This window comes from Zalophus californianus, chromosome 6 (assembly GCF_009762305.2).
Source record: "Zalophus californianus isolate mZalCal1 chromosome 6, mZalCal1.pri.v2, whole genome shotgun sequence".
Classification (NCBI taxonomy): domain Eukaryota; kingdom Metazoa; phylum Chordata; class Mammalia; order Carnivora; family Otariidae; genus Zalophus; species Zalophus californianus.
In genome coordinates, this window is record NC_045600.1 from 73,957,285 (window position 1) to 73,984,769 (window position 27,485).

The window sequence follows — 27,485 nt, forward strand, 5'->3', positions numbered from 1 at the left end:
TGACCACGTGACTGAGAGGCTTGGCCTTCCCTGCTCCCCTCCTCCAAGTCTCCAAGGGACTGAAGGCCCCAGCCTTTCATTCTTGGGCTGTTTATCGGTGTGCCAGATGAACGACTCATTCTGCCACCCCGACCGAAGATTCCCAGTGCTGGGCAAGAGGGAAAAAAAATCAGTGGAGATGTCTGGGCTGAACCACTGGAGAGAAGTAAAGGAATGGATAGGAATATAAGGAGCAGATGCCGGCTCAGCGTCCCTGGCGGTTAGGAGGACAGGTTCTTGAAGGGGCCTTGACGGGGGCGGGGCTGGCGCGGGCGCGCGACCCGCGGGAGTTCTCTGGGGGTTAGTCTGGGGCGCGCTGGTGCCCGGCACCTGGGGCTTGTAGTCTTTCTGTGCGTTCCGGAATCTGCGGCCCGGCGCGGCCTGGTGAGGGCTCCCCGGCTCCGGTGGTACCTAGCCCTGCGGTTGTTTTCTCCCAGGCTGGGCCATGCCGGTGGTGCTGGGGTTTGAAGGCAGCGCTAACAAGATTGGTGTGGGAGTGGTCCGGGATGGCACGGTGCTGGCGAACCCGCGGCGGACTTACGTCACGCCTCCGGGCACAGGTGCGTGTGTGGGCAGCTTAGAGTTCACCGCGCGCTTCTCCGCACGGCAGCACCTTCCATCTGCCTAAACGCTAGCAAAGTAGGGCGTGGAGCGCATTGTCCCCTCGTAGAATTTTTGATCCGAGTCTCTAAGATTTATGTGACAGTATTAACATCACAAGGCTGATGATTAGAAGAGTCGCAGGCACTTGGACCTGTATCTTCTGGGTTTGTTTTGCTTTTATTGAGCGCCTTTTATATGCTAATCGGCTGCTGGATACAAAAGTAGATGTTACTAACTGCTATAGAGTCGGACATACAAGCAAAACTTTACAGTAGGAACAGTTTAACGTAGATGCAATCAGAATTATCTAGAATGAGAAGTGTAAAGACTTCCACCTTGGGGGTTAGGAACAGCAATATTTGTATTCAGTATTTGGTTTTGGATTTACGTTCCTTACTCTTTAAATGTAAATAATAATACCTGCATTATTGGGTCTTGAGAGATAAATGAAATTACCAAACATATTACGGCTTTTAACAAATGTTATTTCTAAGTTATTAGGTTGTATTTTGTCTACCCTCCCTTAAAATCCCTGCATATGAAGGAGAAGACAACTGACTAGCTTATACCTGAAAAGCCTCCCTGAACAGGTGGTGTTGTGACAGGTTACTCGTTAGAAAAAATATGTATCTTATGTTTAGCACTCACTCTTCTAGGCATTTTGGCACCAGGAATACAAAGATAAATAAAATAGCCAGTGTTTTATGATGCTCATGGTAACTGGGAAGCTACAAATAATTTTCTAATTCTTATATATCTAATACAATGTTTAAAGTATAATCATGTGAACATGCATGGGGTTTGTAGGGTCACAGAGATCACTAAAGGGTATTAGGCAGGTATCACTCGAATTGAGTCCTGAAGGCTGAGTAGGAGTTGGGTATGAAGAAGGGCATTTCTTTCTTTCTTTCTTTCTTTTTTTTTTTTAAAGATTTTATTTATTTATTTGACAGAGAGAGACAAAGCGAGAGAAGGAATACAAGCAGGGGGGAGTGGGAGAGGGAGAAGCAGGCTTCCTGTTGAGCAGGGAGCCCGATGCGGGGCTCAATCCCAGGACTCTGGGATCATGACCTGAGCCGAAGGCAGAGCCACCCGGGCACCCCAAGAAGGGCATTTCTGAGAGCCGATAAGCCTAGCCGAACAGGCTAGAAAGAGTGTATCTGAAAACTTGAAAGACAAGATGCTTGAGGAGGGTGAGAGGGACTCTTCTACACTGTGTAAATGTTAAAAACAAAATAGCCAGTTGTTTTACCAGGAAAATGGGTTTATTCAGGAATAGTAGAGAATTGCAGTTTGGATCAGGGAATCTATGGCAAAACCATGGACGAGTCTGGAGAACGAGCAAAAGGGGTAGTTGGGAGGGGCTCTAATTTTTAAAAAGTCCATTGATGGGGTGCCAGGCTGGCTTAGTCAGAAGAACATGTGACTCTTGATCTTGGGGGTTGTGAGTTTAAGCCCTATGTTGGATGTGGAAATGACTTAAATAAGACTTTAAAAAAAAAGAAAATCTTAAAAAGTCCATTAAAGTAAACTCAGAATTCCAAGTGTAGTGGCTTTTTATTGGCTGGAAAATCTCTTCCTCTTGCTGGGGTGGTAAGTTATAGGCTTCTTCCTGTTGGGAATGCAAGGTGTGTTTTCTTCCCATTGGGGTCTGCAATTGAGAAGGAGTGGTAGGGTGTGAAAGCTTCCCCTTCTGGCCTCCTGACTCCATTTTAGATGAGATTTCTTTTACTCTGTTTCACAACTACTTAAACAGCTGCTTTTGACTTCTACCTACCTTTGCTATAGAAAAACCCTATGATCTCTGACCTGTGTCCATCTCCTAGGATTCCTTCCAGGTGATACTGCTAGGCATCACCGAGGTGTTATCCTGGACCTGCTACAGGAGGCACTGACGGAGGCTGGATTAACCTCCCAGGATATTGATTGCATTGCCTACACCAAAGGTATAACTGGGAGAGTGGTTGACAATGGAAGACTATACCTGGAGCTTGGCTAGGTTAGAATAGCCCGCTGCTCTCCTCTCCTACCACCAGTACCCCTACTTCACCTCTCACATCCCTTACTTTCCCCAGCTCTGGTTTTCCCATTGTCCATAGGATTCTGACTCCCATTTCTGTCCCCCCTAGGCCCCGGCATGGGTGCCCCACTGGTTTCTGTGGCTGTTGTGGCCCGCACTGTGGCCCAGCTGTGGAATAAACCATTGCTGGGCGTGAACCACTGTATAGGCCACATTGAGATGGGCCGCCTTATCACTGGAGCCACCAGCCCAACTGTGCTGTATGTCAGCGGAGGAAATACACAGGTATTTGGAGTACTCCATCATTCCCTCTTAATTTCTAAGGCACTGTACCAGCAACTTTCATGTGGTACCTCAGTGGTGGTAACTGCAAGAACAAAACTGGGCTCATCTGAACCTAAAATGTTATACGCCAGAAAACTCACAAGAAAGTTTGTAGTATTGTAGATTTGGGCAGGATGATCACAATGTTGGATGGCATTCATTCATTCATTTATTTATTTATAAGATGGTATTCATTTATTTGAGAGAGACCATGAGCAGGGGAGAGAGGCAGAGGGAGGGGAATCTGCTCTGGGAATCCTCAAGGTACATATAGGCTTCTGAGATAAGAGCTATGAGAAAGTACCTATTCGGGGTTTGGGTGAGTTCTTTTGTTCCATTTTTTATTGGAAGCTGCAGCGGCATATTGATCCTCTGCTGTGTTCTTCCCCAAAGCCAAATACTCCTCTTTACAGACTTGAGGTTTCATGGACATCCTCATTACCCTTAGGTGATTGCATATTCAGAACATCGTTACCGCATCTTTGGGGAAACCATCGATATTGCTGTGGGTAATTGTCTGGATCGTTTTGCTCGAGTGCTGAAGGTAAGCCACGGGGGCTAGAGAAAACATAAGGTGTGGTTAAATTCTGGGGAGCCATGGAAATGGAAGTAGAAAGTAGTAAATTAGCTTCTTTTGCTTCCTGGATATCTGACTCCTTCCCCTTTTTCCTTCTGCTAGATTTCCAATGACCCAAGTCCAGGCTACAATATTGAACAGATGGCAAAGCGGTAAGGGGTTATAAGGTGGAAGGAGACCGACTGGTGGGGCTTCAGGGATTTCCCTGTATATACAGTAAGGAGGTTTGGGAGGACTTTGGAAGGTGAGCAGCCAGCTGACTAGAGGCTTAGTGCCTTATACACTCACTCCCACATAGAGGCAAGAAGCTAGTTGAGCTGCCATATACAGTAAAAGGGATGGACGTCTCATTCTCGGGGATCCTGTCTTTCATTGAGGTGAGTGTGGGACAGGTGAAGAGAGAGCACTGTCATGCTTTTCAATGAGGCATATCTGTTTTGTTCACCATTGTATTTCCTGCCTATAGTTTAGTTCTGGTCTAGGTTGGATGCTGAATAAATTCATTTAGCAAATATTTATTAAACATTTTCTGTGTGCCAGGCACTGTTCTAGGCAATAGCAGTACAGGATAGAGCAAAATAAAAATCCCTGTGTACTTGGAGCTTACGTTCTAATGAGGGAGGGGGGTGACAAAGAAACAAGCCGGGGGAAATAATAAAAAGGGTCAGCTAGTGATAAGCGTTATGGAGAAAGTTAAGCCGAGTAAGGGGTTGGGGAATTGTGGGTGCCAGGGCAGGCATTTGTAATTATTGAATCCCGAATGAATGTTGCCCGTTCTATAGCTCAGTGCCAGTGAAGAGCAAAGTGTGATGTAGACACACCGGTAAGTTGAATTGTGGTGAGACACGGTGATCCTCCAGGTGCACTAATTTTTGCTCTCATGTCATCCCCAAACCACAGCTCACTGTTTTATTTATTTTTTTCATCTTTAATTATAGGATGTAGCCCAGCGGATGCTGGCCACAGACGAATGTACTCCTGAGGATTTATGTTTCTCTCTGCAGGTAATGGGATAAAAAGCTGGGAGAGAAAGTTGGGACTGGAGGAGCTTTTATATAGTAGAGCAGAACTAAGCTGGCCTCTCCTCTGGTGTTCTCATTTTATCTGTCGCCCACAGGAAACTGTGTTTGCAATGCTGGTAGAGATCACAGAGCGAGCCATGGCACATTGTGGCTCCCAGGAGGCCCTCATCGTGGGAGGTGTGGGGTGTACGTATCATTGAACTGTGTCCCTCTTTTCCTGTTCTTGGACATTAGCGTCTCCCTCCTGCTAGTCTAAATCTCTTAAGGGTTTGGGGAAATTAGAAGTTTCTGCTTCCCAACCCTTGCTCCCTAAACCCCTACTTCATCTTTGTAAGTAGACACACATGAGGTGTGTTTGAGGTGTACAGCTGAATCATGCAGAAAGGGTTAAACCAAGCCAACCCAATCCCCTCCCTCTTCATAGGTAATTTGAGGCTACAGGAAATGATGGAGACAATGTGCCAGGAACGTGGAGCCCGGCTTTTTGCCACAGATGAGAGGTAAAGGTCCTTTCCCTTTCTTGACTTCTTCTTTTTTTTCTCCACTGACTATGATTCTCCACCCGCGAATTCCAAATTTCTTATCTTTTTTCTTCCCAGATTCTGCATTGACAATGGAGCCATGATAGCTCAGGCTGGCTGGGAGATGTTTCGGGCAGGGCACAGGACCCCACTCAGTGATTCTGGGATCACACAGAGGTGTGTACCCTTCTGGAGGGGGTAGATAGGATTATATGGGAGGTAGGAAAAAATCAGCAGGGAAGAGGGTCCAGAATCATGAGGGTAGAGAGGAAGAAACTAAGGGGTAACTGTCCACCAGGGTTTCTGTGTTTTTTCACAGGTATCGGACAGATGAAGTAGAAGTGACCTGGAGGGACTAATGAGGTTAACAGGATCAGAGTAGATAGTGCCCTAAGTGGAGCCTCCAGGAACTTGGGCCTTAATCTCTATCCTGAGCTGGGTGTCCTGGCAAGGCTGTGGACTCCTGTCTCCCATCCTTTGAACCTCAAGTTGACTCAGCAATAAAATAAAATATTTTTGGTTTTTTATGTTGGTAATTGGCTTGTGTTACTCAAGAATGATACAGAGTTGGCCCTGGATAAATTCCTGTTGATGGGGTGAGTGGATGAGGAGGCAGGGGTCAGAGCAGGGCCTTGGCTGACCAGGGCTGCTGCTCTGAGCTAAGACGGACAGGACATCTTAGATGCTCACCTAACATCCCCATAATAATAGCGTTAGCATTACTAGTACTATTTTAGTGTCCTGCTTTGTGCCAACTGCGTTGTGTTTGTCATCTCATTTACTTTCTCTGAAGTAGGTTCTCAGGACTTGCCTCAAAATAGCCTGGAGCCAGGTCTCATTCTGTACTAATTTATAACTGAAGAGCAAAACTATTCCTCCTCCATGCACTTACTCCTGCATACTCCTCCATACACTTCCAGGGGCAGGCTCGTGAGGGTGCCCCGAATCCTCCTGCCCTGTCACAGCTGCCGGAACTAATGTCATCATGGCCTTTATCTTGTCAGTCACCACCAGAAGTCCCAAACTACCACGTCACCTCCCAGCTTTGCACTCTAATAACCATTACTCTCCACCCCTTTTCTGTTCCTCCTGAAATTCTTCTGTGCTCTCTGGAACTAATAGCTGCTTATTAATAAAATTACCTGTATCCTCAACCTCTCTTCTGAATGTTCTCTTTACGTTCCTGCTCAGAGCCCCGGTGTCTCCTGAGGACTCTGCTTCTCCTACCGCCTCTAGTGGTGCCGTTTTCTCTCCCCCACATTCTCTGTACCCCTGGCCCTGGAGGTGGTGGTGTGGGTGTCCTCATTTTTAGTCATACTATATTCAGTCCGTTCCCTCTCATCCCTGTCACACCTTAGCTTTGAAACGTATCATTCTTTTTTTTTTTTAAGATTTTATTTTATTTTTTTTAAGATTTTATTTATTTACTTGACAGAGCACAAGCAGGGGGAGTGGCAGGCAGAGGCAGAGGGAGAAGCAGGCTCCCTACAGAGCAGGGGGAGCCCGATGTGGGACTTGACCCCAGGACCCCAGGATCATGACCTGAGCTGAAGGCAGTAGCTTAACCAACTGAGCCACTCAGGTGCTCTGAAACACGTATCATTCTTAAGACTATACCATGCCACAACTGCTCCTGTCAGATCTCAATTTTAGGGGCGTCTGGGTGGCTCAGTTGGTTAAGCATCTGCCTTCGGCTCAGGTCATGATCCCAGGGTCTTGGGATTGAGTCCCTTGTTAGGCTCCTTGCTCAGTGGGGAGTCTGTTTCTCCCTCTCCCTCTGTCCCTCCCCCTCGCTTGTGTTCTCCCTCTCTCTTAAATAAATAAATAAAATCTTAAAAAAAAACAAACCCAAATCTCAATTTTAGTACCTGTATGGATCATCCTTCTAATACTCTGGTCTCAGCTGTGTGCTCCTCCGGTGATCTTGTCCTCCGCCCCCACTGCAGCTACTCATTCCGTTGGTCCTAGTCTCAACCTGCAGCTCCTCCATATCTCGATCTCAGACATCCCTCCTATCCTTTCAGCTCATTCCCTTTAGTGCACTGAATCTAACAATTCTCTTTATCAGGCCCTGCCATCTGTTGATCTTCCTTTCCACTGACCTCATCCCCTACGTGTCTTCATTTCCCTCCAGCTAAACTCCAGTCATGAGCACTTCACTACAAACGCCTCACCTCCTTTGTCTTTCTTTTTTTTTTTTTTAAGATTTTATTTATTTAGGGCACCTGGGTGGCTCAAGACGGTTAAGCATCTGCCTTCAGCTCAGGTCATGATCCTGCGGTCCTGGGATCGAACCCCACATCGCTTCTCCTTCTCCCTCTGCTGCTCCCCCTGCTTGTACCTCTCTCTGTCTAATAAAAAAATTAAAAAAAAAAAAGATTTTATTTATTTATTTGACAGAGACACAGCGAGAAAGGGAACACAAGTAGGGGGAGCGGGAGAGGGAGAAGCAGGCTCCCCGCGGAGCAGGGAGCTTGATGTGGGACTTGATCCCAGGACCCTGGGATCATGACCTGAGCCGAGGGCAGTCGCTTAACCGACTGAGCCAGCCTTTCTTGTTTTTGTCATGCTTCAGCTCTTCACATACTTGATTCCTAGAGCCACGCAGCTGAAAGGGCTAGCGAAAAACAGGCTGACTCGTCTTACGTTAAATCCGTCATCCTAAAACTTAGGCCACCTTGCAATATTCCCTAGTCCTTTCAGTTGCTCTCTTTCCAATAACCGTTTTATACTCTCTGTCCCCTCAAATCTATATCTTTCCTGATTCTCACTCTTTGGCTCCTATTTTAGTGAGAAAGAAGCAATCAGAGAATATTCACGAGCTCCCACCAGTATATCTAGCTTTTTATATTCCTGCTCAGAGAATGTACTTATTTATTCCAGTATTTATTCCAATGTACTCTGCTTTCCCTTCTGTTCCTGTATTAACAGTATGCTGTTAATACCTGTTACTGTATACTCAGTTGGGATTTATTTTGCTCCCCTGAGGACATTTGGTTGTCACAACTGGGAGACAGGGCTGCTGGGTAGAGGCCAGTGATGCTGCAAAATACCCTGCAGTGTACGGAACAGCTCCCCACACAAAGAATTCCTTAGGCTAAAATGTCATTGGTGTCAAGGTTGAGAAACCATGCCATAAACAAACTGTCCATGCTCCTGTCCGACTACTTTTTTTTTTTAAGATTTTATTTATTTATTTGAGAGAGAATGAGAGCCAGAGAGCACGAGAGGGAAGAGGGTCAGAGGGAGAAGCAGACTCCCTGCTGAGCAGAGAGCCCGATGTGGGACTTGATCCCGGGACTCCAGGATCATGACCCGAGCCGAAGGCAGTTGCTTAACCAACTGAACCACCCAGGCGCCCCTGTCCAACTACTTCTAAGGTCCATCCCATCCTCTAGCCTTTCAGGACATCTCTCAACAGTTCTCTCTCCTCTTCTGTAGAGTCCATATTTCCCTTTCTTTCCTACATCTTCTCAGCACACAGTTACGCTTTCATTTTCCTCATCTTAAAACACACGATTACCTCTTGAGCCCATTTTCCCCTTTCAGTTGCTTCCCATTTTTCTGCTCCATTTTATAGCAAAACATCTTAAGTTGTTCCCAGTTCCTCTCAGCCAACTCCCTATGAAGTCCACTCCACCAAGGCTGTTCTTTTTTTTTTTTTTAAAGATTGTATTTATTTATTTGAGAGGGAGGGAGAAAGAGCACACGTGTACATGAGCAGGGGGAGGGGCAGAGGGAGAGGGAGAAGCAAACTCCCCGCTGAGCAGGGGCTAGATCCCAGGACCCGGAGATCATGACCTGAGCCACCCACCAAGGCTGTTCTTATCACGGTCACCAATGACTTCACATAGCTAACTCTAATGGCATATTCAGCTTCATCCCGTGTAGGCGATCAGCAGCGTTTGACACTCCCTCTTTGAAACATTTTCTTTACTTGGCTTTAGGACACATTCTCTGGTTTGCCTCCTCGCTTACTGACTGCTCTTTGTCTCCTTTGCCGCTTTCTCCTCATTTCCACAAGCTAGTAACTCTAGGGTTCAATCCTTGGACCACTTCCTTATTTACACACACCTTCAGTGATTTCGTCCAGTCTTATACATTAAAAACCATTTCTTTTTTTTTTTTTTTAAGATTTTATTTATTTGACAGAGACACAGCGAGAGAGGGAACACAAGCAGGGGGAGTGGGAGAGGGAGAAGCAGGCTTCCCGCAGAGCAGGGAGCCTGATGCAGGGCTCGATTCTAGGACCCTGGGATCATGACCTGAGCCGAAGGCAGGCGCTTAACCAACTGAGCCACCCAGGTGCCCCACATTAAAATCATTTCGATGTGGATGACTGCTAATATTTTAGCCTTAACCTGGACTTCTGTTCTGAATATCTAGCTGCCGATTGGCATCTCGACTTGGATGCCTGATAGGCATCTCAAATTTGGCATACACAAAACTGAGCTTTTTTTCTCCCCATCTTCATGCTGCGGACTTCCCTATTTCAGTGAATGACAACCCCATTTTTCTAGTTGTTCATGTCATTGTTCATGTCAAAGCATGCTGGTGTTATCTTGCACCTCTTTTTCATCTCATCCAATTCATCAGATCACACCGACTTTACCTTCAGAATATATCCAGAATCCTGTTTCTTAACTTCCACTTCTGCCACCTTGGACCAAGCCAGAATTCTCTGTCTCTGAGATATTGCAGTAGCTGGTGTATCTGCTTCTCCCACTGTCCACTTAAGGTCTGTTTTCAACACGGCAGCCAGAGTGAATAGTGTTACTGTAGAAGCCAGATTATGTCACACTGCTGCTCAAAACCCTCTGTGTCTTTCTATATTGGAGTAAAAACTAGAGTCCTTCAAAGGCCTGTGAGACCCTCCATGATCTGCCCTGCCTCTCTCCACTTACTGTTTTGATCTCATTTCTTGCCACTCACCTTGTTCACTCTGCTCCAGCAACAGTGGCCTTTTTGTTTTTCCTTAAACACTGAAGATGTGCCAACCCCTCACGGTCTTCGTACTTGTTGCTTCCTCTGCCTTGAAAGCTCTTCAGCTAGAGCTTGTTCCATCAGTCTCATAATCTTTGTCTTTGCTCAGTGTTTTTTCTGTTTCTAGTGAGGCCTTCCTGACAACCCTACTTCAAATTACACTCCTCCAGCACTTTCGAGCCCCCTTCCCTGTTTTATTTCACTTCATAGCACTTACCACCTTTTTTTTTTTTTTTAAGATTTTATTATTTGACAGAGAGAGATCACAAGTAGGCAGACAGGCAGGCAGAGGGAGAAGCAGGCTTCCCACCGAGCAGGGAGCCCGATGCGGGACTCGATCCCAGGACCCTGGCTTCATGACCTGAGCTGAAGGCAGACGCTCAGCCGACTGAGCCACCCAGGCACCCCTACGCTTACCACCTTCTAATCTAATAGTTTTTTTTAATCTTAAGTTTTATTTGTGTTTGTTGTTTGACTCCTCCCATTAGAATACAAACTCCATGAGACAAGAGATTTTTTTTTTGTTTTATTCATTGCTGTGTAATTTCCCAGTACTTAGAACAGGGTGGATATTCAGTTACCATTTGCTGAACGAACAGATAAATTGATGTGGAGGTAAACCAGAGATAAAGACTGTTAAGTAAGAATTGGGCCAAAAGATAAAAAGAATTGGGATTATATGCACTTGGGAAAAGAGTAAGTTTCTGGTTACTTACTCTTTTTGGTTAAGTAGAAAATGCTGATAAACACTTTCTTCAAAAACAAAACAAACCCACACTTTTTTCATTGACAAAGGATAGACCCATAAATGGGTTGAAAATACACTAAGACATGGACGTTTACAATCAAATTTTGGGGTGGAAGATAGAGTGTTTGGGATACAGGTAAAAAGATAAATTCTTCTTGAATATATTTGAGAACAAGAATGATCTCTGCCTCTCTAGGCTTGGGGAGTTAATTTTGTAAATGGGAATCAAGCATGTTATTATGTAAAAGCCTTGGGCATTTATTTGTAAGTTTTTTTTAATATTATGGGATGGAATGGATCTTGGAGGGAGGACCTTCTTTAGCACCGTAGACCCAGCTGGTACTGCTTAGTAGGAGACTTCTTTCTTTAGGGAGCTTTGGGCTCTTGGCTGAGGCTTCTCAAGATAGTCTTCACAGTTTTATAAAACCAAGAGACTAAAAGCATGGCTCCTTGAGTCCTAAATGGTGGACTTCTCCCCCTAGCTCAGTCTCTCCCGAGTCTCTTATTGGCAGTACAGGGTCAGTGTGTCCTGCTGATTTCCACGAGTGAAGGCACTGGGGGATTGTCAGGCCCCTGGACAGCATCCAACTGAATCATATATAGGGCCCCAGGGCAGGCTGATTAAAGGATCTGAGAGGCTCCTGTTACAGAAGGCAGTGTGAGGAAGGGAGCCTGTTCTTCAGTTTGCCTAGCCATTGGACTAGCTGTACCCCTGGGATCTTTGCTCTGTGGTTTGGAATTTCCTCCAACTCATGACTATGAGGGCAGCATCTTGGGATTATTGCCGTAGGACTTCATGAAGATACATGCCACTCAGACTACACGATTAGGAAGAATGAGCAGAGGAGAGGTGAGTATCATGGTCAGTTCCTACTCTGGGACATTTTCCCCACTTGCTGGCCTTGTTCCTGAATACCTGCTTTTGATTTGCCTGTAAGTCCTGCTCAGGCATGTAGCCTGAAGGAACAAGAATGTTGAAAGAAGTACATTTAGGGTTTCCCCTTTGGTGGTTCTTCTGCTCCTCTGGTATAAGGCCACCGTATCTTCAAAAGCCTTTCGGCTGCAGAAAAAAACCCCAGATTCAGCAAGGAACAGAGATCAGCTCCTCCCCACCCATTGGGGGATTTTAGAGAGGATTTTAGGGAGAAACCAAGAATACTAGGCTTTTCCATCTCACAGCACAACGAGGGAGGCTGGGAACCTTGATTCCTGTGGCATCTGCTCTGCCATGGAGCATCCTTCCCCAGGGAGGCCTACTTTGTCTACCCTGCCCCTCCTGGATTTGGGGGAGCTAGTTTCCTTTTATGGCTAGAGCAGGGATTGAAAACTCAAAAGCCTGTAAGAACCAGACATATAATATCAAAGACTGAAGTGGACCAGGTGGGAACCCTGTGGCAAACGGAAGAATACGTGCCCTGTCCCATGGGACAGCAACTTACTTGGCTCCAGCTGAGTGTGTCCTTTGGGATGGAGGCCCCAAACTACCAGATGCATGTTAAATATTGGTAATCAATGTTAAAAATTGTAAATTCTGTACAATCTGAACTAGTGCAGGTAAGATCCAGTCCAGAGGCCACCAGTATTCAATCTCTGGTCTAGAGACTCCCTCACCAGAAGTTCTTGACATGGTTCTGCACATTGATCAAGCTTACTGAATAGGATAGTGCCATGTGATAGATGCCCACCTGGACCGAAGAGCTCCAGTTCACATCTGCTGAGAAAGAGGGTGCAGGATGACTAGAGGTGGGGCCTCATTTCTCAGGCAGGAGAGGAAATGAGTTACTGTTGGTAGTGCTGGGTTTCTTATGGGCGTCGGCCTTGTGCTGTATCTCACGTCCTCATTCCCTCACCTGCCTGCCCACTTACCAGGTTTCTTGTAGAATGTGTAGAGCAGTGACAGAAGGATAACAACATAGCAATGAGTGCTGCCCACCAAGTGAGAAGGAACATGGTGAGCAGGCAGAGCGGAGAGCCCAGGAGGGAGAGCCAGGGGCTGTACCAGTGGAAGAAACGGCACCAGAGTGCAGGGGATGGTGAATGCAGCCTATCTCTTGTCCAAGCCTCAGTACCATCCACTCTTGCACCCCAAGGGTGCTCCTCCAACTCTCCCACGTCCTCCCAAACCAGGGCCTGACCCCATGCTAACACATGCCCACACTAACCAGGCAACCACGTAAGGGAGGCATGGAAACAACCAAAGTTGACAAGGGCATAGGAGCAGAGGAAAAAGTTGGAGATGATGGGGCTGGTGTTCACATCAGCTTTGGGAGAGATGAAAGGTCAGGGGGTCGGTCTTCAAATGAGTCATGGGTTTGAGGTCTAGAGAGATAAGGACAGCAGATTCTGGCTTCCTTCCCCCATACTCTAAAGCCCTAAAAGTCAGAGGTAGGGCAGTGAGGGGCACGAGGGGAAAGGTGATTCATGAAGGCCCGTGTAGGGGTGGAGGAGGAGCACTCACTGATAAGGATGAAGGGGCAATTAAGGAATGTGAGCAGAGGGCCTCACAGGTTCATGTTTCCTGCCTTAGCCTTTCCCAAAAAAGCCCATAACTGGGTACAGTTTGTTCTGGCGCAGCAACTCTTTTTTTTTTTTTTTTTTTTTTTTTAATTTTTATTTATTTATTTGAGAGAGAGAGAATGAGAGATAGAAAGCACGAGAGGGAAGAGGGTCAGAGGGAGAAGCAGACTCCCTGCTGAGCAGGAAGCCCGATGTGGGACTCAATCCCGGGACTCCAGGATCATGACCTGAGCTGAAAGCAGTCGCTTAACCAACTGAGCCACCCAGGCGCCCATCTTTTTTTTTTTTTTTAAAGATTTTTTTATTTTATTTATTGACAGAAAGAAAGAGAGTACAAGCAGGGGGAGCTGCAGGCAGAGGGAGAGGGAGAAGCAGGCTTCCCACTGAGCAGGGAGCTCGACGTGGGGCTTGATCCCACGACCCTGGGATCACGACCTGAGCCGAAGGCAGACGCTTAACGACTGAGCCACCCAGGCCCCCTGGCGCAGCAACTCTTAAGAGGGCATGGCAATTACTGGGGAACAGTCCCTGGAAGAGGGAGAATGATTGCCTCCTCCTCCTCTCGAGAGGCAGGAGGGAGTGAGGAGCACAGAGGAAAGAGCTGAGGGAGCTTAGGGGTCTTAACGGGCAGAACAGATGACAGTAGAGTGCAGTGGGACGCCTGGTAATATGGGATGGGAAAACAGGGGAGGCAGGTGGAAGAGAGATCCCCTCCCCAAGTTTTGCTTGATGTATAGGCGGACTTTGAATTTTGCTCTGTGAGCTTGGACTGTCTCTTACATCGGCCAGCCAGTCATCTCCACCTCCCTACATCATCATCTACCTCCTGGTTGCGGAGAACGGAGCCCTCTTGTACTCCTCCTCCTCCAAAAATTATACTCTTAGGATGGCCCTAGACTCTACCTACATTTTCTCCTTTTCCCCCCAAGCCTCTTGGTAAGATACCAACTAACCTGGAAGACTTTGGGTGTTGAAACAAAGCAGGAAAGGGCAGAGGACAGAATGGCACTGAAGATTCTGGGCAGACATCAGGGGGCTAGAGGCAGACACCGTGCTCAGTGCATTCCACTCATGTTTTTACCTAGCTTTCCCACAAGTTGTTAGACATATTAAATTTTATCCTGTCTTTGCAGGTTTTACCCCGCCCACATGAATCCCCTTAGGTCATTTTTGTTTTTTGAGCATCTACTCTGTGCCAGGCAATGGGCTAGGTAGGATTTACCTCTCTCATCTTCCCCTTTGGTTCACTCACCTGGTGGTGATCAGAGAGGGCATATAGGCAGGGCCCTTGTTTTGGACAACTGTGGAAATCCTAGCCGTACTGATACTCTGGCCCCAGGCAGCTCCCATTCTGCACACCCATGTTAGTCCTATTTCCTGGATCTTCTCCAATCATACAGGAGCCATGGGAATGAGATTGGGAACACATTCCTTCGTGGGGAGAGAACCACATCGCAGAGCAGTAGGACTATCTAGGTACCATCAGTGCTGAAGGGCAGAATGGAAGTTTGTATGTAAGATGGGAGGGGGGGAATGCCAATTTTTTTTCCTTTTTTAAAAAAGATTTTTATGTATTTGAGAGGGAGAGAGCCTACGAGGAGGGGGGAGGGGCAGAGGGAGAAGCAGGCTGCTGAGCAGGGAGCCCCACGCAGGGCTTGATCCCAGAAGCCTGGGGCCATGACCCAAGCTGAACGCAGATGCTCAACCCACTGAGCCACCCAGATGCCCTGGGAATACCAAATTTGATAATCAAAGAACACCACACAATTTTTTAGTGAAATGAGGTATGGGGAGAAATGGTGAAAGGAGGTGAGGGGCTACCTGCATGTAAACTACTTCTAATGTGATTGATGAAGTCTCTTGCTCATTTCATCACCTATATCCTCAGGCCTCAGAGAGGCAGAAAGCAGGGTTCCAGGTCATTCTGCACAGAAGGCTGGAGTGGAGGGCCTTACCGCTTGTGGCAGAGATCCTCAGGTAGGAGAGTGTGTCCACGTGATGGCAAGGATATAGCTGTAGCAGGGTCCTGGAAACAAAAGTGGAATCATTAGTAGTAAGAGAAGGGGGCAGATGACGAGTATACTCCATACCAAGGGGAGGTGACATTCTGAGGCATGCATCCCTTTAATACATTTCTCAGCCAGCTTCCCTGGTCTCACCTGGGTACTCAAAGAAGCAAGTGGCTTGTCAGCTGGGGTTTGTGAGGAGGAATATTCTAGCAGATAGTTGATAAAAGAGAGGATTGGGGGTTGCCTAGGTGGCTCAGTCAGTTAAGCATCTGCCTTGCATTCAGGTCATGATCCCAGAGTCCTGGGACCCAGCAGGAGAATCTGCTTCTCCCCCTGCTCCACCCCCGCCCCTGCTTGTGCTTGCGCGCTCTTTCAATCTCAAATAAATAAATAAAATCTTAAAAAAAAAAAAGGAGGGGATCAGGAAGATCATTTGGAGAAATACCATGAGTGACAAAAAAAAAGTGGAAGAGGAGAAAGAACTCCTCCTCCTCACTCTATTCTCCATCCTCTTAAGTTCCCTTTCCCATCAGCCTCTTCCCAGAAAGGAGTCTGGCTAAATGGGTCTTTTTCCTTCTTGCCTCAAATTGTAAAATTTCCCTTCCCTTGCCAGAGGGGTGGATCTCAAGATTGTAAATATCTGAGATTTCCATTTTCTGGAAATGCCATTTCCTGGAAATGGCATTTCTCATCTGATAGCCTTGTCTAGTGCTCATCCCAGCAGATCCCTAGAATGAGTCCTTATTTTTCCCTTAAAGAGTTGACATATGGGGTCTGTCCCGGCAAATCTGTCCATTTTCAGGTTGGGTCTCTGAGAACCTGCTCTGCCAGCTACACGTGCGTGCGCGCGCGCGCGCGCGCGCGCACACACACACACACACACACACACACACACACACACACACACACACTTCCACATCTCCCCACATTTGGGTCTCTGAGAACCTGCTCTGCCAGCTACACGTGCGTGCGCGCGCACACACACACACACACACACACACACACACTTCCACATCTCCCCACATTTGGCCCTTTCCAGATCTGTCCAGCTCTCAACGGCCATCCCCTCAGTTACTCTTACCCCCCACCTTGACTCCCTGGCCACTGCCTTAGACATCCACTCCACACTGCCCATTGCCAAGCACAGAAGAATGGTCATGGTCACCATGCCCACCAACCCTAACTTATTTTCCAGATCTATGTTAGGTAGGTGCACCCATGCTCCCGGAAGGGCAGCACACAGAGGTAGTGGGTTACAGAGACTTTAGTGACTGATTTGATGCCTCCACCTGATTCTTAAAATGACTTGTCCAGGCCGGAGTCACAAAAAGTACAGGCTGGTGGTCATCGGACTTGGGAAAAGAGCGTATCAAAGGAGGGAATGAATATTACTGGGAGCAGGTTTGAAAAACACCTCTGTGCGGGGCGCCTGGGTGGCTCAGTCGCTGGGCATCTGCCTTGGGCTCAGGTCGTGATCCCAGCGTCCTGGGATCGAGCCCGCATCGGGCTCCTGCTCAGCGGGAAGCCTGCTTCTCCCTCCCCACTCCCCCTGCCTGTGTTCCCTCTCTCACTGTCTCTCTCTCTCTGCCAAATAAATAAAACTTTAAAAAAACAAACAAACAAAACATCTCTGTGAAGCCTGCGTTGTGCCTAGTCAGGGCTCATTAGCCAAAGCGAAGATGATCCAGGTGGAACTGCCAAGTGCTGGACCCAGGCTTCTTGAAACAGGAAATAGTGCCACTGAGAGGAGAGGAAAAAGGAACCCATCTGGTCTCACCCCTCCCCCACGTGAACACCACCCTCTCACCCAAGTGTAAGGAACAATCGTGCTTAGATCCCCGGTTAAGTCAGCCTGTCGGGTCAATCTATCCAGCCTGGACCAATCTTTTTATTGGCCAGGGAATCCACCCCAGCAGCCCCCAGCCTGTCCTGCTTTCCAGGGAGAGGGGAGAAAAGAGGCATTGCTGTCCCAGTCCCTAAATTCCTTCCTCGTGAAGGTACCTAGAACTGCAGCAAAACCCCCAGATTTAGGGAGTCTCAGAGTAAGAAAGAGGTGTTATCCTGGGTAGAGGGAGCAACTGTTGGTGTCCTGCCTCAGTGAAAATGTTCATGGCCCCCTAGGACTTTGGTCCCCCCAGCAGTGGAGATCACCCCACCTTCTACAGTCCTCATCCCACAGACCTGGGTGAGGGTTAGACTCACCCCGACTCTCTGAACACACAGGGTTTGGCTTCTCTTCCTCACCACTGACCCCACCTCGGGAGGGAGGAAATACTGAGCTGCGGGGTGGATCACCTGTGGTGCATAGTCCTGACCCCTGCCCCCTCACCTGTGCCCTGGGTGGATCCAGCCTGGTTATGTGTGCATATCATGTCAGTACTGTTCCCTCAAGGGTCTCAGCTTTATCGTGCACAGGAAAACCAATAATCAAAGCCTAGATCTGACCCCAAATACACCCTTCCCTCTTCTGGCCCCATGCTCCCTCCGGTCTGCGCAGACCAGACTGCCTTCCCCCTCCCCCGCCAGACCCGCTCACTCCCCCAGTCACATCCTCCTTGGCTTCTGAATTTGCCTCGCTCAGCACAAGGACGTGACCTACAGGTGGAAGGGAGGAGGTCATCTCGGGACGAGGCCCAGGGATTGAGTGTCAGAGTTTGGGCACCCGGAGCCCAGTCCTCAAGCCCGCCAGCACCGGCTATAATTAGGTGGGGCCACTGATGCGGTTAAGGAGCAAGTTCCCTCTGCCACACGGTCTGGGTCCGAAGCTGAGAAGGTTCAAGTGAGAGGAGGAACGCTGGTGTTTCCGGAGGGTGACTATCGGAATGGGATGGGGGCAAGCCGGGTGGGATACTCTCGGGGTACTGAGTCCATACACAGGCTTCTTGTATGCTTCACCGCGCTTCGTGAATCCCAGAGTTGGGCAGTATAGCCTAATGGCTCGAGCCTTGGGATGGGGGTGGGGAGTGGGGTTTGAAGTAGGGAGAGGGGCTGTCATGTCACTGGGCTGGAGGCAGGGGTTCCTCCGGCCTCTCTGGGTCCAGCACTGAACCCCTCCTCTCTTCCCTCTGTTCACCTGCGGCAAAACAGCCAACTGGATGATGAGCGTCTCGGGCTCTGCACATCGTCCCTCTGACCCGGGGAGCGTCTCTCTTCCTGCCCAGAAGGACCGCCTTGGCCTCCCTTTATCCGACCGGAGAATCCCCTCCTGGCCTCCTTCCCCAGACGAGGATCCCAGTTTGCCCCCTTTTCCTCTGGAAGAGCCTGTCCCCAGGCCTATGGCCCCAGGGAACCTTCCGTCGCCAGCCTTGTCCCTAGAGGAGGAAGAGAATGAAGACGAAGAAGACGCGGCAGAGCCGGAGGGACTGCACAGCGAGGAACATCCGAGCCAGTTTTTCGCTGAAGCACAGCGGCTTCGGGAGCAGAGGTTGTTGCTGGACGAAGAGGTGTCAGTTGGGGGACGAGTATACGGGGTGCATCGGGTAATCTTGGCTGCAATTAGCAGCCTTTTCCGAGACAGGCTGCTGGGCGGCAGAAGTCCACGACAGCCCCTCAGCCTCAATGTGGCCGCCAGGGCCTGGGAGGCCGTGCTGACCTTTGCATATGAGGGGTTGCTGGGCCCTGCCCCGTGGGGAGATGTGCTGGTCGTGGCCGAGGCTCTGGGAGCACCCCGGGTGAAGGCCGCAGCCCAGGGGAGACGCAAGGGGGCTGGAAGCGCCAGGGAAGATGAAAAGCAGCCCAGCCAGGGAGAGGAGCTGAGGGAGAACCTGCGTAGCATCGAGCTCCTATACAAAGAAGGCATCGGGTGTGACCTGGAGCTGGAGGCAGGCGGCTGCCGGCTGCGAGGTGAGGACGTGTGGGGCATTACCTTACTGCAGGTTCAAATATGTGTGTGCAAGCTGCAGGTGGTTTGATCCCTACCACAGCGGTTTTGATCCCTGCCGCAGTCAGAATTTCCGTGGGGGTGGCCTTTGGTGCCTTTCCTGACCCACTGAGAGGCATGCGCAGCTGAGTTGTTTTCCTGGGAACACTGACAGATTTAAGATGACCCCGTGGCTTTCCCTGGGGCCAGGAACAAGAAATTTCCAGCCAGCTGGCTGATGTTAGGAGTATAGTCTAAGCCAGGAGAACAAGCAGAAAGTGATTGACTCAAACAGGGATTAACCAAAGGCCCTTCTTGGCATTTTCTATTTAGGATACAGGAAAGCCAGAGGAATATGGTGGAAAAACTCACCATGTGTCCTCTCACCTAAGGATGCTTGACACCATGGTAGATACGAGTCCTACAGCTAACGAACAAGGTCTGCTTTTGTTTTGCCACAATCTTTTTTTTTTTTTTTAAGATTTTATTTATTTATTTGACAGAGCCACAGTGAGAGAAGGAACACAGCAGGGAGAGTGGCAGAGGGAGAAGCAGGCTTCCCGCCGAGCAAGGAGCCCGATGTGGGGCTCAATCCCAGGACCCTGGGATCATGACCTGAGCCGAAGGCAGACGCTTAACGACTGAGCCACCCAGGCGCCCCTGTTTTGCCACAATCTTAAGACCACCAGGACATGGCACTTTGAAGTTAACTGTGCTCATCACCAGGAAAGCTAAGGAGGGTTGAATAAGTTGAGTGTTACTCAGATTCTACTAACTTAATGAGGTACTGGGGTCCAGGAATTTTTACACACCTCATCTCTTTTCATTCTCACTGCAAACTAGTGAGGTGGGTACCATTATTCCTAGATGCAGGGTAAGAGCGGTAAACTCAGAGATGTTAACTGGTGAGAACCAGGATATAAGCCATTATTCACTAGCCCAGTCTGCTTTCACTAGGCCATGCATTCCCTCCTAAGCAACCAAACCAAAGACACAAAGGATCTGACAAATGGGAGTTGGAATGCAGGCACATACAAATTTAAAATTAAAAGATACTGATTCAGAGATTGTCTACTTCAGCTTGTATACTGATAAAGAGAACAGACTTCAAGACGTCCAAAGTCACATAGCTACTGCTCATTAGAATGACTGAAACCCAAAGTGCTTCTGGGACTCCCAGAGGAAAAAGCATCTTGTCTTAGCTTGGACTGCTTTTTTTTTTTTTAAAGGATTTTATTTATTCATTTGAGACACAGAGATAGAGAGAGAGAGAAGAGAAAGCATGAGCAGGGAGAGAGGCAGAGGGAGAGGGAGAAGCAGGCTCCCCGCCAAGCCAGGAGCCCGATGCGGGGCTCGATCCCAGGACCCTGGGATCACGACCTGAGCTGAAGGCAGACACTCAACCATCTGAGCCACCCAGGCGGCCCAGCTTGGACTGCTTTAACAAAACATAGACTGGGTGGTTTCACAACAGAAATTTATTTCTTACAGTTCTGGAGCCTGGAAGTCCAAGATCAGGGTGCCCCTATGGTCAGGTTCTGGTTAGGGCTCTCTTCCTGGTTTGCAGAGGGCCACCTTCTCGCTGTATGCCCACTCGGTGGAGGGAGAGTTATCTTGCTCATGCCTCTTCTTATAAAGGCAGTAATCCCATTCACGAGGGTTCCACTCCCATACCTAATTACCTGCCAAAGACCCCACCTACAAATATCACCACACTGGGGACTATATGGCTTCCACATATGATTTGAGGGGAGGGGAGACATAAACATTCAATCCATAGCAGGTCTCTAAAGTGCTTGTTATCATTTCTGATAGTAGCAGATGGAAGGGGGATTTACAATTTCATAGTTATAAAATTCTCTCTAGGGTTTGGAATTTAAACATACTCATATCCCTGCTTTCATTTCCCTAAGAAACATTCCAACTTAATGGTGGAAACCTGCCGGGTAAAATTCTAAGGGAATACTGATGAGTAGGAGGGAGAATACAAGTGGCTGTGACCCTTTCCCGGTGGCCCTGAGCTGTAGGTTGGTTGATTATATGGCAACTGAAATGGCTTACCTGCTTTGATGAATGCAGATTTTCTCAGGCAATATGTACTTGAAAGCTGTCACTGATAATCACTTCTTGGGAAGCACCGAGGCGCTACCGACTGCTTAAAAAGACAATCACCTGGGGGCGCCTGGGTGGCTCAGTCGGTTAAGCGGCCGCCTTCGGCTCGGGTCATGGTCCCGGCGTCCTGGGATCGAGCCCCACATCGGGCTCCCTGCTCGACGGGGAGCCTGCTTCTCCCTCTCCCTCTGCCTGCCTCTCTGCCTACTTGTTCTCTCTCTGTATCTCTCTGCCAAATAAATAAATAAAATCTTTAAAAAAAAAAAAGACAATCACCTGTCCTTTGAGAGAGACCAATGTGCCACAGTTGGTCAGAGCAGCTGGGGGTTCATAAGCTTCCCCAGGAGTTCGGCCCTGTTAGCTGCCTGAGAGGACTTCCAGCAGCATTTCCCCCTTTTTGGTTACGAAGCACTTCAAACACGCAGCAAATTAAGAAAATATTATGAACACTCAAACACCCATCTCCCAGAGTTAACAGTTAACATTTTTATGATATTTGTTTCGTCTCTTTATTTTAGTTATCACTGAAGTTTAAATCTGTGGCATTTTGCTGACAAATACTTGGGTCTGTGTCTCTTTAAAAGAGGACATTACCATAATACCTTCCTCATGTCTAACAAAATGAACAGTAATTCCTTAGTATTACCTAGTCCACGTTGAAATTTTTCCACTTGTCCAAAAAAATGTCTATTTAGCGCTGGTTCATTCAACCCAGGACCCACTCAAGGACTATGCTGTGCTCAGATATATGTCTCTTATGCTTCCTTTACTCTTGTATGGTCCTCTCTCTCCCTTTTTATGATTTGACTTAATTGAAGGAACAAGATTAGTTATCTTAGAATGCTCCATTTTCTAGATGTGTATGTGTTTTCTGTCATGGTTTTAACTTGTTCCTTTAGCCTCTCAATTTCCTATAAATTTGAATTGAGAGCTAAAGGTTCAATTAGATTTAGGTTAAATATTTTGGTCAGAATACTCCATTCTGGATGCCAAATATCTCAAATTGAGTTGCATTGGGAAGCATATTAGTTTAGGGAGTTAGTAGCATTTGTTAACCGGATAGTTTCAGTGTCATGAGGGCCATGCAGACAGGAAGGGCACTGATAACGCAAGTATGCCCCTTGCAGCCTGACATCAGTGCCAGTGGGTGGTGAAGATCAGCTCAGACAGCCATGGAATAGAAAATAAATCACTTCCTTTCTCTAGGACTCAGTTTCCTTCTCTTAAAAGGAGTGATTGAAGAGGATGATTTTGAAGGCTTCCAGTTTAAAATTCACGACTCCAGGAATTGTACTGAGATGGGGGCAGGGTGCAGAGAAAAGCTGCACACGGGAAATCTTAAGCAGGAGATTGCGCTTAGAGGAGGTTAGGTCACAGCCATTCCTGAGTGTGGTACCATTTTCCAAGTAAAACTGGACTAACAGAATGGCTGAAGCCAGTGGCTCTTACAATGGCAAAGGAAAGAACTTTATTTTGTGCACGACAGAGACGTATATAAGTTGCACATTGGTCTTTGCAGTTTATTTTTTTGTGCCCCCTTTTAACAAATGCTGTCTAGAGCATCTACTCAACTTGATTGATCAAGGCTCTTTTTCCAGTTGACCTGGATCAAAAAAACTGAAGCAGTGTTTATCACGGTGTCTTCAGGCCACTAACATGAGATTCATGCAGGGTGCTTGAAAATGTTAAGATACAAATTTCTGGGGTCTCCATCCACACCTACTGAGTCAGAATCTCTGGGGGTGGGTCCCTGAATCCTGCATTTTAACAAGCACCCCGTGGTATTCTGTTGCACACCACAGTTTGGCCTGGGGCCTTGGGTGGTGGGCCCAAGTTGGGGGTGTGAAGCTGGGATTGTGCCTGGCAGTTTGCAACACTCTGGATTCCCGTCTGCTTCTCCTTCTTGCAGTGCACCGAGCAGCCCTGGCCTGTGGCAGCGAGTTCTTTGGCGCCATGCTCCTGAGTGGGATGAGGGAATCCCAGGGCACAGAGGTGTCTCTGCACACCATCTCTGCCCAGGACCTGAGACTCCTCGTCTCTTTTGCCTACGCGGGTGCTGTGCGGGCAGGGTGGCCAGGACTACTGAGAGCTGCCCAGGCTGCGGTGCAGTACCAGAGCTCTTCTTGCCTTGCTCTGTGCCAGAGAGCCTTGGCACGGGGCCTGAGCCCCGCACGTTGCCTGGCCCTGTTCCCCATAGCTGAAGCCCCTGGGTTAGAGAGGCTCTGGAGCAAAGCCCGTCACTACCTCCTCACCCACCTGCCTGCCGTGGCTTTGTGCCCCACTTTCCCTTCTTTACCGTCTGCCTGCCTGGCTGAGCTCCTGGAGAGCGATGAACTACACGTACAAGAGGAGTTCGAGGCCTTCATGGCCGCGTGGCGTTGGTTAGCTGCCAACCCCGAGACCCAGGAGTCAGAGGCCAAGGCCCTGCTTCGGTGTGTTCGCTTTGGCCGCATGTCCACCAGGGAGCTGCGGAGGGTACGGGCCGCTGGGCTGCCTCCACCCCTGCCCCCAGACTTGCTGCATCAGCTCCTGGTAGAAGCTGCTGTTCCGGGTCAAGAGAGGCGGAGGGAGCCTGACCAGGCACTGGTAGTGATTGGCGGGGATGGGCTCCGATCAGACATGGCCAGAAGACAGCCCTCCCGAGGAGTGTGGTGGGCCCGGGCCTTCTGCTGCGGCACGGGACTCGTTCGAACCGTGGAGTGGGGACGGCTCCCTGCTCTGCCTGCCCCAGGGCGCTTCCGGCATGGGGCTGCGAGCCCGGCAGGAAGCCAACTCTACGTGTGTGGGGGACAGGATTTCTACGGCCGCTCCAACACCCTGGCTTCGACTCTCAGGTATGGGCCCCACAGAAGAGCAGGCCCCAAGGTGGGCAGCTGAGGGAAACCGTTGGCCCGGCCACCGACAGAGTCCCAGGGTCACTCTTCTCTTCTTTTGTTCTGCTGTGTCCAGGTGGGACCCTGGTCAAGAGGACTGGGAGGAGATGGCGCCTTTGTGCCAGGCTCGGAGCTTTTTTCCCCTGGTGGCCCTGGATGGACTACTTTATGCCCTGGGTGGCCGAAATGGTGATGTTGCTCTCAACTCTGTGGAGGCCTATAACCCCGAGCTCAATGTCTGGAGGTGAGCAGGGAAGGGGCTGTTTCTAGACATCGGGGAAGGACTAGGGGACTTGGAAGAGAAGTCGAAGAGGATTTTTGCCTGATCACGTGCCCTGTTCTCCCTTAGGCCTGCACCTGCCCTTCCGGCACCACGCTTTGCCCATGCAGCTGCTGTTTTGGAGGGCCGATTGTACGTGAGCGGAGGCTGCAGCGGCACTGGCCAATACCTGGCCTCACTGCTGCACTATGACCCCAAGCTTGAGAAGCCAGGGACACTTCTGAGCCCTATGGGGGTACCTCGGGCTGGCCATGTCATGGCTGCTCTGGGTGGCCGGTTGTATGTAGCAGGTGGGCTAGGCGAGACGGGGGACCTACTGAGCTTTGAGGCCTATGAACCGAGGACTGATAGCTGGACTCATCTGGCACCTTTGCCCTCCCCCCATGTGGGGGCTGCAGGTGCTGCACTGCAGGGGGAGCTACTGGTGCTGGGGGGCTACAGCCACCGTACTTATGCCCTCTCCCACCTCATCCATGCTTACTGTCCTGGCCTGGGCCGATGGCTCTGCCTGGGAACTCTGCCCAGGCCTCGGGCTGAGATGCCTGCCTGCATCCTGACGCTGCCCACTGTGCAGCACATAGCTTTGGTTCCCACACGGCACCAAACCAAACCTGCTGGGTGAGTGGGGAGCAGCAGTGGATGGGGGTGGGGGGTGGAGGAAGGGATCAGAAACATCATGAGAGAAGGACAGAGATGATGGGGGGAGAAAGAGAAGGCTTTATTCACGATAGCATTTTATTCCAGCACAGTGTTTTATAACTGACAAACTGCTTTTGTATATATGATCTTCATTGAGCAAAAGGTAGCTCCAGAATTCCTGGAAAAGGCTGTTGGAGAGGGGGAAGCAGCTGAATGCCTGGATATGGCGAGGAGGCCCAGGAGCCACTCTACAAGGTTTAGGGACCCTGACACCGTTGTTGGTGGGGCAGGTGCATCTGGCTGGGAAGATAGTTAAGAAGGTCCAGTAGTCAATGTGTAGGGGCCATGAGAGGACAGTCAGAAAAATGATGATTCTGACTCATGGATCAAGATGAAAAATGTGGAAAGGCCACCCTTGAAAGAGTTTGAGAAGTGTGGGGGAAAGGACTGTAATTGTCACGCTCTTCCCTTTTTCAGGACTTGCTCCTTTCTACTCTCTAATCCCTGGGACACCTAAGCCCTCTTGGCAATATTCTTTCTCAGGTAACTTGCAGGCTCGGTCCGGCGTTTCCTCAGCCCACGCGCTGCAGGCTGCCCCTGAGAGCCTCTTGGCAGAAGCCCTTGTCCCCACCCGGCGCTGCACAGGGGCTTGAGTCGCCCCGGTGAAGAGGTGGGAGTGCTGCGTGTGGGGAAGAGGCGGAGGGCCAGGTGAAGGAGTGAGGCGTCTGTAGTGGGAAGGGGGTGGGATGAGGTTTGAGGGGTGGGGTGGAAGAAGCCGGAAGCCTGGCTGCCTTCTTTCCTTCCTTGGGGGTGGGTTCAGGGGTCAGGATTGACAACAGGACAGTTGCTGTGTGAGGTCCGACCTCAGTTGTGAGAGGAGTTGTCAGAGGAGGCCGCAGAGAGAAAAAGTGAGAGGCAGAGAGGACTCAGAAAAGGGTTTTCCCTCTTTTCTTTCCCTTTCCTCTAGGGTTTTTAAGATCCATTTCCCTTTTCTTGGCCAGGCAAAGTTAAATCAGATGCTTCCTCTCCCCCTTCCTCCACCCTGTTCTTCCTTCCTTTTTCCCCCTTTTTTCTTTTCACTTCTCCCTTCTCCCACACAGTGACCTCTCACCTACTATGTTCCAGGCACTAAATGAGGCCCTGAGGACACAGAGATCAGAGAGCTCCTGACCAGCAGGTGGACTTGTCAGTGGACTTAGGAGTATGGCCACTTATCTCATCCTTCTTACCCCTCGCTCTTAGAGGTATGACAGCGCAGACAAGGGAGGAGTGAACTCGGCCCAGGGAGGGCTGCTGCTAAGGAAGTCATCATCAAATGGGTGTAGTTTGAGTTGGATTTTGAAAACCCCTTGGAAACTGACCAGTCAGAGAAGGAGGAAGGCATTCCAGTCAGAGAAAAGAGGCAAGTGGGACATGTAGTGCCCTGTGTCTCTCTAGCAAAGGAGAAGTCAGTACTCCAGAGGGTCCTTCGGAGGCTTCTGCTGCTGTTGCCAGCCCACCCTCTTCTCTGGAGCTTTTCTGAAGACAGTAGCTTTCACTTAATTGTATATTCCCTCCATTCACAATTCCCCTAAGTCTTTCCTGTCTGGTATTTCCATTTCTGAGCAGCTCAGGGCAAAGAAGGGCCAGTTCTTTGTATAGGTCAGTTTTCTATTACCATTGTTTATTAAGATTCTCGTGCTCCTAAGGGTGAGATAAAGGAGCCTCTCTTGTACCTTTCTTCGTCCTGGCCGGGAGGCGCGTGACATACTTTTGTTTATATTTTTGAGATTTCGTTATTAGGTTCTTTTTCCCCCCGTATCTCTCTGTTTTGGAGCGTAGATGAACATGAGGAGGGAGAAGTGGGATATATATGAGCAAAGGGAAGAAAGATTGAAGAAACCAGAGAAGAAGGAATTCGAAGGTCCTGAGGAACTGTGAGGGTTGAGTCTCTAGGATGAACTTCTGTGAACATGTTCTTTGCGATTTGTAGGCAAAGACGGGCTTAAATAAAGGTTTCATCATTATCGAATGATTCTTGTATGAGTTTCTTTATTATAAAAGGCATGTAAAAGTCTCCTGTAATTTGGCTCCTATCTCCATCACACTATTGAAACCACCCTCCCTCATTGTCACCATGACCTGCTTGCTTCTCACCGAATAATCTGAGGCCATCCTCATTCTTCTTCATCTTTCTGCAGGATTGACTGGCTTAAAATTGGCTCTTACCCTAAATATTTCTCCTCCCCTGGCTCCAGAGAATGCATTCTCCTGGGCCTTCTCTTATTTCTCCAATCCAAAGAGGTGGCAGAGGGGGTGCCTGGCTGGCTCAGTCAGAGGAACATGTGACTCTTGATCTCGGGGTTGTAAGTTCAAGCCC

The 27,485-nt window shown here is 49.0% G+C and overlaps 2 protein-coding genes across 7 annotated transcripts; both read left to right on the plus strand.

Moving 5' to 3' along the window:
• Positions 1-58: 58 nt before the first annotated feature.
• LOC113908836 (O-sialoglycoprotein endopeptidase) lies at positions 59-5,633 on the plus strand. Its single transcript, XM_027569345.1, has 12 exons — positions 59-259; positions 477-599; positions 2,469-2,588; positions 2,772-2,947; positions 3,435-3,530; positions 3,666-3,715; positions 3,862-3,940; positions 4,502-4,567; positions 4,681-4,771; positions 5,010-5,085; positions 5,185-5,283; positions 5,426-5,633. The coding sequence occupies exons 1-12, from the start codon at positions 214-216 to the stop codon at positions 5,463-5,465; spliced, it is 1,062 nt and encodes a 353-aa protein (XP_027425146.1). The 5' UTR covers positions 59-213; the 3' UTR covers positions 5,466-5,633.
• KLHL33 (kelch like family member 33) lies at positions 5,058-27,120 on the plus strand. 6 transcript variants are annotated; one of them, XM_027569340.1, is made up of 6 exons: positions 5,058-5,085; positions 5,185-5,283; positions 18,451-19,206; positions 23,244-24,168; positions 24,284-24,451; positions 24,557-27,120. In XM_027569340.1, exons 3-6 carry the CDS (start codon positions 18,459-18,461, stop codon positions 25,107-25,109), a joined length of 2,394 nt encoding a protein of 797 aa, XP_027425141.1. In that variant the 5' UTR covers positions 5,058-5,085; positions 5,185-5,283; positions 18,451-18,458; the 3' UTR covers positions 25,110-27,120. The 6 variants fall into 6 exon arrangements, with proteins under 6 accessions (XP_027425141.1, XP_027425143.1, XP_027425142.1 ...); XM_027569342.1 differs by lacking the exons at positions 5,058-5,085; positions 5,185-5,283 and adding exons at positions 10,519-10,973; positions 11,628-11,687; XM_027569341.1 differs by lacking the exons at positions 5,058-5,085; positions 5,185-5,283 and adding an exon at positions 10,519-11,687.
• Positions 27,121-27,485: the final 365 nt, after the last annotated feature.